The following is a 13,360-nucleotide window of genomic DNA, read 5'->3' on the forward strand; positions in this document are numbered from 1 at the left end:
CTTTGCCCCACTAAAAATTTGTATTGCTTTAGTCCTCTTTAAAACTCTTATTATGAAAACGGTGCCAAGCCGCATTATTTATTGCATTCTTCAGTTCACAGCGGCACAGAGTGGAGTGAATGTCATAAGCTTATCCTCTGCAGTCTCTGCCACTTTCCCTCTCCCTAATCAGCTCTGTCTCCTTGATGCTAACACCGCTACCCACACCCTCTGCTCCACACTAACCTCCTGCTGAGACATCTTATGCCCTCTTACATCTAGGCCATCTCGTGCATCTCCTTCTGCCCTCTGGTTACCTGATGTTCTCCTTGAGCATCGTGCCCCTCTCAGGTCTGCTGAGAGAAATTGGCGCAAATCAATAGAACCTACTGACCTCTTTCTCTATCAATCTGTTCTCTCTTCCTTCTCTGCAGATGTCTCCTCTGTGAAAACCCAGTACTACCACGCTAAAATCAACAACTCTCCTGACCCTCGTACTCTCTCTAAAACCTTTTCTGCTCTTCTTTGCCCGCCTGCCCCCTCACCTCACCATTGTAAAGAAAATGACCACTATCAGCAATTCTCTGCGCGACCGTCTCTTGACAATGGCCTATCCCCAGACACATGCTTGCTCCCCTCGTTCTCTCTCCTATCTGAAGAGGACGTTTCCAAGGTCATTTCTTCTAACCACCCGACTACCGGCCCCCTAGATCCCATCCCCACTCATCTCCTCCAGGTCATCTCTCCATCGGTTGTTCCCACTCTGACCCACATTATCAACTCATCTCTCACCACTGGTACATTTCCTACACTCTTCAAAGAGGCCCGTATTACCCCACTACTAAAAAAACCTTCTCTTAATCCTGCAGTGTTAGAAAACTACAGACCGGTATCCCTCCTCCCCTTCGTTGCTAAAACTCTAGAACATGTTGTATGTAACCAGCTCTCATCCTTTCTCACCCAGAACAACCTCCAAGACAGCAACCAGTCTGGTTTCAAGAGCGGTCATTCCACTGAAACTGCGCTGCTCTCTGTCATTGAAGCCCTGAGACTGGAAAGAGCTTCCTCTAACTCATCTGTTCTCATCCTACTGGATCTATCTGCCGCCTTTGACACCGTTAACCATCACATCCTCCTGTCCAACCTCAAGGCTATGTGTGTCTCCGAAATGGTGCTACAATGGTTCAGGTCTTTCCTCTCAGGTAGGACATTTAGAGTATCCTGGAGAGGTGAGGTGTCACAATGACACTGTACGCCATAGTTACTTGAAAACAATAAAGTAGATCATGTTTTATTTACATCGATATCACACCTAGCTGACCACTAAGCAAAGGCTGCGCGAACGAACTTTTTAGCCCCGCCCCCTCGTGATTCTGTTCTTATGCCCGTGACACAATCGTCTTTTTACAGAAAGAAGCGTCCAGTTGTATCTGTCTTTCATAAATGTGATCAAACTAAAGACTCTATGGTTATTTGAAGGGTGCGATACTGTTCTTTATATACCCAAGATTAACATGACATATGCAGACGTTCTATGTGTTAGGTCTGCTTTAAAAGACTCTCACGGAACATTGATATCATTGTCTAATCGAACACGTCGGTTTTGAACTGTCTCTCTCCCTCACACTTTAATCAAAAGCAAGGTCAGAAGACAGAACCCACGTTTCACGTGGCCCATTCAGAGAATATTTTTACCTGAATTGCAGCTGGGGTAAATGTGCTCAAAAACATGCTTCCTTTTCTTCCCTGACAAGTGTTCCACACATGCAGCTGACAAAAAGGAAAAATCCCATTCTGTAAAGTGTTTTCTGTGTTAACTTCTATCTTTTGTGATGTCAGCTGTGAAAAACAAACAGCGCGTTAATGTATGCTAATGTCCGATTGGCAACGTAATGACTCATTTGAACAGATTCATTTTGTTGAAACAACTCAAGAATCAAACACTGAACTTACGAGACTCACTGACTGAACCCATCAAATCTGTCACACAAAACACATCAGAACACAAGCGTGCTTACACCATTAAACAAGAGTTTTTACTAAGATTAAGTATTTAAGTTTATTTATGACAACATCTAGTAATAAAGTACATTTAATATAATTTAGTTCTGAGTTACTTTTGAGTTTAGGCTAGCTTATTTTATTTTATGTGGTAAAAATAAAGAAGGCCAGTTGCAAAAATACAGCTTTTGCAAAGAGTGCAATAAAGGAGGATTGTGGAGAGTGCAAAATTTCATACCAAATACATAACTTGAATTAAAAACTAAATAATAACAACTGTATAAAATAACTTATTCAAAGTTTCTTTGCATTTATTTTGGATTTATGGGGCTATCAAGAGTTAAAGCTGAAATATGAAGCGGTCTATAGCCTACTATTTTAAAAGACAGAGTGACAAATAAACAGAATGTTTCATTAACTGAGGTCTTTATTCAAGGTCATTATGATTACTAGAAAAAAAGGGTGAGATGAAACTGTAGGTTGGTGCAACCAACAGAGACAGTGGGTCGCACCAGTGCCATCAGTGGGAAAAATGAGTCTAGATCCCTGTTATTCATTTAAAACATTGAGGATGTGTTAAATGAACATGCAGTCATGCACAGGAGTAACAGCGCCCATGCTGATCAGAATGAATGACAGGGATAAATCATACAAGTTCTTCCTTCTACTAAATAATGACTCAGTAGTTGATTGTGGCGTTTATAATATGGATTTGTGGCTGTTGTTGTCACTTTTAATTATAAATTTTGCAGATTGATTAATTAATGTGATATTAATTTTAGTTACAATAATGTGTCTTTATTCTGCATATATTTTAGTAATGTATGTGGTGCTTTATATAGCCTATATATAACCTCATTGGAGGCTGAGCCCGCCTAACATTAAAAACTTAGAATCGCCCCTGATAACAGTAGCATCAGTTCTGCCAGTTCTGAGCACCAGCGTGTCACGTGACAAATCAGCACCATCCACATCACACAGTTATTTTTAGCCAACCGCATGTAATAATCCTAAAATAAAATAAGTCTTAAAGATAAAAAATGCAGTCCTCATGTAAATTACTTTGCATGACGTAGGCTATTTCTTTCCTTCGCAAGAATTACTCTTAGCGTTGTAACGTTGTAGACATTTCTTTACACCCAGACAGCAACATTAGACATGGAGTATGTTTGAAAAAACAGATTTGCAAAATAATGTTCCAACTCGAGGCAACAATTGGGGTGTTTATAATGGGATTAATTGTCTTTGTTGAGTCACAACGAGACGTGGTGTAACGCTGGATGATCAAGAAGGGCCAAAGCGCTTGTGTTGTTTATTATGTTACCATTCCATGCAGTAATGTGAGCTTGTTTCTATCTCACACAAACACTGTTTGATGTATATGCTTGTTTGATAAAAGGTAAAACAGTAAGTTATAGTTTTTAACTATTTAACATAATATTCTTTTAATAAAACCTTACCAATCCTTAACATCCTGCTCAAGTCGCGCTGGCAAAGTTGATGTATCGGCTTGATCATATTTATTTTCCGTATCAGATTTGGGCTCTATCGATATAAGTATCTATGACATTTTATCACCTGTCAGTCAGTACAATGTCCTGGGAACCATATGTTCCGAATATGGTAAGAGGCGTTACATTTCCCTTAAACTCTTGCAGTATTCAACCAATCACTACGCACCGGTAACTGGCCAATCATAGCACACCTCGCTTTTCAGAGCGATGAGCTTTGTAAAAAGCGTGTTTCAGAGAGGCGGAGCAAAAGAGGAGATACAAACATGCACAGTGTGTGGAAAAAACAGCGTTTTTTTAACCTTAAATCGTGTATAAACATAACATTACATCTAAAACAAACCATAATATTCGTTTTGGCCGTGTAATTTGACCACTTTAATATAATACTGCCTATGACAGTTTAGAGAGTAGATACATGAAGCGATTACACTTGTCAGAACATCTAGGCTACTTGATGATGTCACTGACATGCTAATTAGTTTTCTAAATTATGCATTCTTCCTAGTCAAATTAAAGACACACATTTGATTATTATTATCTTTCTAACACTCGACAGACAAAAATTGCTCTAAATGTAATTTTAATCAGTGCATATAATATGTTTGTATTTAGTGAAAATTGCTGCAAATACAGCTGTGTCAACAATCCCATTCAAACACATTGGGAACAATTGAGAGCTCCATGAACCACGTGACCACGCGGCGGCGAGATCAAAGTGTGTCGCAATTCAGTTTATCAACGGCTCCGCTGCTAATAATCTTAAAGAGAAAGTGAAATGCCCGTGTTGCGCACTGACGCGCACTATAGTAAATCGGCTTTTGAGAAAGCGATGCCAAGTGTTTTTACTTACGTTCCACATCGTGTAGTTTTGCTCTCTCCTCCTCCAGTTTGGCTTTGAGAGACTCAGACTCGACTTTAAGTGTGTTCATGGTTTCGCCCTTTGCCAGTCCCCGACAGGCCATCTTTAAGGAAGCAAAGTTAGATTAAGGATGGAGAACTACATTTGGGTTTTTCAGGAGCTGAAACTGATAAGCAACTCCACACACTCTGCGCAGCTGATGATGCGAAAACGTCACCGGCACCAGCGTGTCACGTGACAAATCAGCGCCATCCGCATCACACATTTATTTTCGTTGCCCACTTTGACTGTAGCACGAAATATTCCGTGTACAGTACTTCAAAGTCTGCACTGCATGCACTGTATAATAATCATAGAATAAAAAAAGTTTTTTTTTTTTGATGGTGCTCTTGTTATAATGTGTATTTTTGTGTAGTGTGGCTGTGAATATATTTCTACAGATCCTTTTAGCCATATACTTGAAAGCACTGTACTTCAGAGGCCCTCTCATGACTACACGTGTTATTTGAGAGTTCAAAGATAAAGCATTCTACAGTACAAACATCATGTCTAAGTGATGATGAGGGACCAATTCCTTCTCTGAGACAAACACTCTAAACCAACACATGAACACATTTATAACATAAATAATATTTTAAGAAATTAAACAGTGTAGCATACATGCTTTTTATGTGTTCCCTGGGAATTGAACCCACAACCTTTTGAACTCAAACTTTTGAAAACGGGTCTCATTAGCGGGTTGTTAGCTGTGTCCCAATTGGGGGGTTTCAACCTTCCAAGGTCGCGGACTTAAAAATGAGGACTTGTTGTTCAGCCTCAAAAGTCCAAGAAGTGAACTGAAATGAAACGCTCTAACCTCGCAGAGGATTTCCTAATTGCGTGATTTGCATCAAGTGCTGCGTGGGGACAGCAGGAGTTTTTTTTAACAAATATGGAGCCAGGAAAATGATATTTTATTTGAGAGAATATGACACGTTTAAGTAGATTTAAACAGCCTAACAGTGTATTAAATTAACCAACCTTATTCATTTAAAACACTATAATGCATCAATAATGTTAATAAACATCATATATAATATTAAAACACTGAAATGGACCGCTTTTGTGAGTGACATATTTTCATTTAACTAAGGTTTTGAATGATTATTTAAGAATTTCAAGCCGATACAGTCGCGCAATGAATCTCGGGATAGCCAAAGATGTGAAGGATACATTCGTTCTTTCATTAAAAACCCGCTGAAATAAGGTCGCATTTTGAATCAAGACATCTTTACCAGCCTTTAGTCGCGATGCTGTGACGCAATCGCTCTTACAATGCAGCCTTCAAAGAGAGCAGCCCTGAATTGGGACACAGCGTTTAACTCCCCTGTTTCTGGTTAGCACACTGGACTCGGCCCCACCACCATTTTAGGAATGTGAACTGTTGATGGTAATGTTAAAGAATTTGAATTGTGTTAACCAAATGTCATCGTTATGAGAACGTAGCGACAACGTTGTGGTAAATTTACATTTTTTAGAATCTTGACTAACGTCCCAAAAACATTGTGGCCACATCCTGAAATGCAGCTGTGACTTCAGCCCACAGAGAACATTGTCGCAACGTGGTACGTTGAATACTTGAATGTATTTGGCCATTTTGTGTTTTAAAGGAAAATTATGATACATGTTATGCTATGGTAAATTTGTCATAGCTCAGTGGTAAGAGCATTGTGTCAACAACTCAAGGTTGTGGGTTCGATCCCAGGGGATTGCACATACCTAAGTATAAATGTATAGGATGCTTTGGATTAAAGTGTCTGCCAAATACATAAATGTAAATGTTATATTGTCTAGATAAATGTCATAAATCCTTATCTAAACAGCTGAAAATATCAAGTTTGAATATTTTTTAATAATGAGTTTTAATAAGATGCAAGAATTATAAATATCTCTTATTACTACTTTATTCCCAGAGCTTTTCTCCAGTATGCGCTTTCTCCTCTGATCTGCACAGAGCTGCACACTTACATCATTAAGAGATTGTCATGATTCCGCTATCATGTCATGTTTATTCTTGGTCTTGCAGCGGAGTCATGGCATAGCCTTAGGGTTTCGTGTGAGAAGGACATGGCTTTGTTTATATATTGGCTTGCCATGTGCTTTCTCATATCTCGTCTGTGTTTCCCGCCATCTCGTTTCCTCGTTAACTTTCCCTGAGTGTTTAATCCCTGTTACATGGTCCCTATTTATTATCCTTTGTCTGTTTCCCCTTTAAATAGTCCTTATGTTTTGTTGTCCTGTGCTCGGTCATTGTATGTGTTTCCTGTGTGCCACCATCGTGCTACCCTTGATGATTTGTATTCATACCTGATACTGGTGTTGGAAGCTCCTGTCTAGTCCAGTAAGTGTTCAGTTTAGTTTATGTCTGATGTTGTTACCTCACTTTATTGTTAGTTAATCTATGTCCTGTTATTATCCTGTTTGTGCTGTTATACCCCATCGTGGGTCTTTGTTTTGTGTTTCTTGGATTTAAATAAACCCTTTTTGTTAAACCCTTCATCCCCGCTGCCTGCAATTAGGTTCTTCCCCGAGAGTTCATGACAGAGATTTTTTTTTTGTTAGTTTTACACAAATGTAATATAAATCTTAGGGATCCACAGAATGTGTCTGTGAAGTTTCAGCTAAAAATACACCAGAGATCTTTTATTATACTATGCTCTAGGTGCCCAGTTTTGCATGTGAGGAGAAACTCGTTGTTTTGGTGTGTGTCTCTTTAAGTGCAAAAGTCTCCGCCCCCTTTTCAGCAGAAAACGCAGCCGGGGCTCTGGGCCTGTGCTTCCAATGACTAAACAAGAAAGAAGGGTCACGTAAAGACAATGAGAAACGCTGTGTCTAGTCTTTAAACACCAAACACATTTTTTCTACAAGCGAACAGACTACTAACAAAGCAGTCGTGTTTTATTTGTGAAAGAAAGTACATATGTGACCCTGGACGACAAAACCAGTCCTATGGGTCAATTGTTCGAAATTAGATTTTTACATCATCTGAAAGTTGACTAAACTATTCATGTTTGGGTTGTTAGGATAGGACAATATCTGGTGGAGATACAACCGTATAAAAGTCTGGAATCTGAGGGTGCCAAAAAATCTAAATATTGAGAAAATTGCCATTGAAGTTGTTATTCAAAGGCACTGTGGCAGGCCATCCACTCACAAAAATAAAGTTTTGATATATTTAAGATAGGAAATGTACTAAATATCTTCACGGACCATGATCCTTACTTGATATCCTTATGATTTTTGGCATAAAAATAATAGATCATTTTGACCCATACAATGTATTTTTATCTTTTACTAAAAATGTTCCCGTGCTTTTGTGATCCAGGGTCACAGATGAATAACCGGTCGCGTAGTAACGAACCATAACGTAGACTAACTATGTTCCGTACACAACGATGATCTGTAAAGATGACCTTTTACTGCTGATAGCTGTATAAATCAGTGTCATACATAAGCTGTAAATGTGTCATCCTTATTTTGCTTGGCTCCACTCTCAGCCCGAGACAGGCAGCACGTTTGCCCATCATTCTGCGTCCAGTCATTGTGATTATTTTTCATAAATTCTCATGTTTTAACAAATTAAACATTAACTGTAGCGCAATTGATTGTGATATTTTTGCTTCCAACTCTTCATAAAAATGAAAAGTTGAACGGAATGATAGAAAATTTAAACATATTTAATATGATTTCATACATAAAGTTATATAACAGTTAATTGCAAAACTGTGTGTATATAGGCAATTTTATAAACAACCATATTAACAACTAGATAGCTCACAGTCGACCAGTTAAATGTCCATTTTCGCAGTTGAAATCAAGTTATGCAATCTTTACGGAACATCATTGCAAGCCTGTACGGAACACTGTTAACCCTTATCATCTTCCATACATGAGCAGAAGAGGTACTTTTTCCCACATTTCGTAAATACGGATGGTCCAAAAGACATCAAAGTGTAAACTGTACACAACGACTTTTGGGAGTGAGACCCGGAATCACGTCCCGGGGTTTCACGGGTAAAATAACAAAACGGGGTGGCGGGAGATGGGTGTGAAAAACGGGAGATACGAATGGGAGTGTTGACAGGTATGTCTTTAGCAAACAGACCCCTAACAAAGGCGTAACGTTAACTATATGCAAATAAGCACACATGACAAACCGGTCAGGTATTTACAAACCATACTCACTGCTTTCTATAAGTGAAAGTACTCAAGACAAACACAACACATTTTCTCTAAGTGAAAGTAACGTTTCACAGACAATCCTGTCACGTGTTTACAAGCCACACACATTGCTTTCTATGAGTGAACGGACAATGTGTCACATTGACATTTTATCTAGTTTTAAGCTGCCACAGGTCCCTTAATTACCGGTACTATCAATGTCTTTATCCGCTGCTTTGCCTCGTTCGTTCTGGAGGATTCTCATTGAAAATAAAATAAATCCATAGCTCTCTTGTCTCATGTGAGGCTGGGAACAGAAACAGTGTTCTGTGCTGGTCTGTGCAGACAACAACACAACACACTGCAGAAAAATACTTTCTTGCTTAGTGTTTTTTTCCTGTAAAAATGTCTACAAATTTTTGAATCAAGAAGCATTTTCTTGATGAGCAAAATGAGCTAAGAAAATAAGTCTTGAATGCTTCTTGATTCAAGAATGTTTAGTTATTTCAAGTAAGAAAGTCATTTTTTGCAGTGCAGTTAGGATGCTTTGATTACTTTTGTCATGGTGTCGGAACTAATTCACGTATGTCGCTTTCGAAAACAAAATTGACGGCATCGCCATGGTTGAACCCAATCAGAAATAGGGGCGGTAATATTATGATAAGAATGGCTACCTATATCAGAAGAGGAGCGAAATCTGTACGACTCGTTTTCTCACACTGGGTTGTCATTTTTCATGTTTTCTGAGTTGATAGATGCACCAGAGTCCCAATTATGGCACCGCCAGCCTTTAAAAATGTTTTTACATGCCTACGCCAGTGTTTTTTTCACATTTTCACCCAATTTGAATGGCTCACAGTAAATTTTCTGTTAAGAATATATGGACAAACAATATGTCAAATGAAAGAACAGAGTCTGAGCTTTTCAACAAAAGAAACCGTATTCTTCTATCTTCATTTGTTCGTTTTTTATCACTCCGTAGATGTGGTTAGGTTTCTTCAAAAATGCATCATTTTGATTAAACAGCTGAGATAATTAATGTTTTTTGTCAAAGATTCCGCTCCGATTACACATTTTCACAACACGCCAGTTTGATCATTACGACCTGTTTTTCGTGTTCCAGCAGCGTTCAATGATACATTGCCAAAACTAATATAGGGTGCTTCTCAAACCCAAGCTGTGTCCTTTTTAGAAAAATCTTTCGAAGGCTTTTAGGCCTGAGTGCTTCCTAATATTAAACACTAAAATGAGACCGTGTAGTCATTATCTGTGGCAGTGTCATAATGGATTCTGCCCATTCAGTCACTGCATGAAAACTTCAAAGTAAAAAATAATAATATACTGCCACAAATGTTGAATTTATGCCCTTAAGACAGCGACATCTGCTGACTGACACCATGCTGCCTGGTCACAGGATCATGCCTGCTGAAGATACTGAGGAAATTACATCGGTCCCTTTGCCGAGTGCATTCCAAACGACTACATAATGGCACCCACATGCCCTGTTCTCTTCAAAGTGTAAACTACAATTTGTGATGCTACCAAGATACCTATGTTTTGCATTTTTTTAAATGAAAAAACGATGAAACCAGAAGGTGTTTTTATTGTGTACCAAAAGTTGATGTTCATAAAGTGGTAAAATGCGGTTATTGACTAAATTTATGGCTTTTAAACCTGAATCTGTGGTCGGAAGGAGACGGGCCGGGTGACTATCTAAAATGCTTAACAAGGTTTAACGTACCTAAACATCAACCAGGGAAGCCCACTTTTCTGTCAAGCCTTGTCATAAACACTAATATGTATTGGCAGGATAGTGTGTGAAAACATACCATCTCCACACACAGCGAGCAGTAGTTGATGGGCTCATTCTTTAGATAGATGTTCATCAGAGGTTTGTTCTGACTGCAGTTATCACACTGGCCAAACGTGATGGCCAAAAACGTCTGATCACACATCTTTGGGTCTTGTAGAGGATGAGCCTGTAAAAAAGAGAAGCAAACAAATGCAAAATCACTTCAGCTAATTACCATAGTTAAAATGTGACCTTTGTGAAGTTTACTCAATGAATACACATGTAATTATTTAGGTCATTTCAATGCTAGTATTTGAAGATTCTCACACAATTCTAACACTTTTTCTTACAGGAAAATAATTGGTATTTCATTTTCATATGCTTCTGACTAGCAATAACAAGTATTTTAAAAAGGTATTTAAAAAAAAATGATGGCATATCCCACCACTATAGTGAAAAATGTTTTCAAGGAAAATAATCAAATTGGCTGAGTGGCTGTAAGTTACTTTGATAAGATCATTTTTTCCGATAATTTTGTTAATTTGCAGGTCAATTTTTTGTTAAAAGCTGACTTTGTGAAGTAATTACGTCATGATGTCATTACATAACGTCACAAAACTGTGTCACTTCATAGAATATTGTTGTTACGGTGTGGGAAAAACAGGCAGAAAGAGTGGATCCAAATACAGTCATTTAATAAAATGAATCAAAGTACCAATATAACATGAGAACAGGGAAACAAGAAACCAGGAGGATCACTAAGAATGGTTTTAAACTGAAAACATGAAGCACAACATAACAGGAATAACAACTGACAACACTGGTGTTTAATCCTGCCTTCACCTGCGGTCAGAGTTATTGGAAATATGAGTTTCCAAGGTACAAACTGCACATGGACGCCCTTTGATGTTGCATTTCCCACTAGGAAATTGGGGAAAAATTTTGATGCCCAAATTTCCGTGATGGACGGGCCTTAAATTTTAACATGGCGGATTTCAGCTTTGAAAGATAAGATTTATTAGTTTTCCTGCAACAGCTTCTTTGTATTGTTGTTAAATTTGTTCATACAAATGTGAATAATCATTTGAAGCATAGGCCTACTGTATGTTTTACACACAGCGAAAATATGATGTATTTCTCCAATATCCCAGAATATTCAGCAAGCTGACTAGAACTATACAGGATGTACGGTTAACCATGAATCTGGCGTCTTCCATTTTTTCCGACAACAAAACGCCTGAACTCAACCAGCTCAGAATCATGACTTCAGAAGTGAGAATTGACAATAGTCCGAGGGCTTGTGAAGGAATCATAAATATACAGAACTTATAAGGAAACTAGCAACAACCAAACAACACACACATGGGAAACCAATGAACAAAGGAACTACAGAGGACTACACAGGAAACAGGAAGGATCAAAATACAAACTTAAAGTCCACCTAACAACAACAGGGAACATGTAACACATAACAATTGTAAAAGCAACATAAACACAAGACATGATCAGATATTGTTATTTATAAGTACTTTTGCAGTCATTTTAAAGGCTGCATCCTTCAGGTCGCATTTGTCAGCTTATGAAATGAGACACAGCTAGTTGTGTTGAAAATATGTGTATGAAATAAATGTATTTCTTTATTTTTCATAGCTGAAAGGATTTAGGTAAAAGTGACCTTTAAGTAAGTTTCCTTTGAGTAAAACAGAAGCAAAAGTTTAGTGCAATGTTATTGTCAGAAATCTACCAATGCAATATATTCACTAAAGAAGAAAAGTATCCTATTCAGTGACCTATTTAACAGAGTCAGAAAAGATATCTCATTAAGCAAAAGCTTTATGCACATGTTTATAATGACAACAATTATTTTATCTTTGAAAGCAGAATACATTTATTCAAACGTACCTTTCAATGGATGTGTGTTTGAAGAAGGCTTCAGTCTTGTGTAAGGAGAAAGGGATTAAACCTGTAAGACGTACAGTCAGTAATCTCCTTACACAAGCATTAGTGTTTATGCCCTGGAGAAGTTTTACCAGCTGAAATAGTAGCCAGTCAGAAACATGGAACAGAAACTCTCCTGAACACTGTAGCTTAAGCTGGTTAAAGCTCAGGGCATGTACACGTTAAAAACAAACGCTGCTATATAGCACTTAAAGTGCTTCTTTGGTGCGTAATCATAGGGGAACCACTTTAATGCCATATAGCACCTGTTTTTTAAAGCTGCTATATGTGTCCTTTGTCAAATGATGCTATGTAGAACCATAAGAGGTACCATAGCGCTTTATTAGCTACTTCAACAGAAATGGTGCTCAATAGAACAAAACGTGGTTATATGGGTCATAATCATATTGGGAACCTTCATTTCTTTGTTAAATGGTGCTCTATACAACCATTACAGGTGCCATATAATTTTTTCTTTTTTGAGCTAATAAGGCTCATTATTAGGCTGGATATTACCATAAACAAACTCATATTATCTTATAACTGACACTCATTTTAAAGATGAATGTTATTTGATCAAATCAAAAAACCTTAGACTTTAAAAACCTTTTGATCTTTCAGCAGAAAATAAAATCAGTGCTGACAAGTGAGGAAATGTACATATACAACAGCAGAGTAGAATCCCCCATTTATAATCAGACAAAACAACGAAACAAGGTTTACATACACTTGATGTTGCCCTGTAATCTCTTTTTGGCTCAAATGCTTACACTGTAAACCCAAATGTTCAAAATAATTAAATTGATTGAGTACTACAAAGATGATAGTATTTACTTTTAAACGTATACACATTTACTGTATACCACCAGTAAGCTGTTTTAGACAACTGCCATAGTTGTTGAAACACAAATAAATGATTTATAATGAGAAATTATATGGAATTGTCTTATACGTATTCATTTGTAGGTCCACAACAAAGATTCCAGGATGGAAGACAGTGACAGTTTGAGTGACAGCGTTGATGATGTCAGTCTTGACAAAGAAGATGAATTCTTTACAGAGAGTGTTCCTGCACCA

General features: G+C 37.9%; 1 protein-coding gene across 1 annotated transcript in view; it reads right to left on the reverse strand.

Annotated features, from left to right (window-relative positions):
* The window catches only part of gnb5b (guanine nucleotide binding protein (G protein), beta 5b), a 54,317-nt gene extending 43,809 nt beyond the window's left edge, over positions 1 to 10,508 (reverse strand). Inside the window, exons 1-2 of the mRNA XM_056766906.1 lie at positions 10,383 to 10,508; positions 4,345 to 4,456 (exon numbers count right to left, since the gene is read on the reverse strand). Coding sequence (XP_056622884.1) covers positions 4,345 to 4,456; positions 10,383 to 10,508 — 238 coding nt within the window. The remainder of the gene's footprint in view (positions 1 to 4,344; positions 4,457 to 10,382) is intronic.
* Between the last annotated feature and the right edge of the window lie 2,852 nt (positions 10,509 to 13,360).

Source organism: Triplophysa dalaica, chromosome 14 (genome assembly GCF_015846415.1).
Source record: "Triplophysa dalaica isolate WHDGS20190420 chromosome 14, ASM1584641v1, whole genome shotgun sequence".
NCBI classification, from domain to species: Eukaryota; Metazoa; Chordata; class Actinopteri; order Cypriniformes; family Nemacheilidae; genus Triplophysa; species Triplophysa dalaica.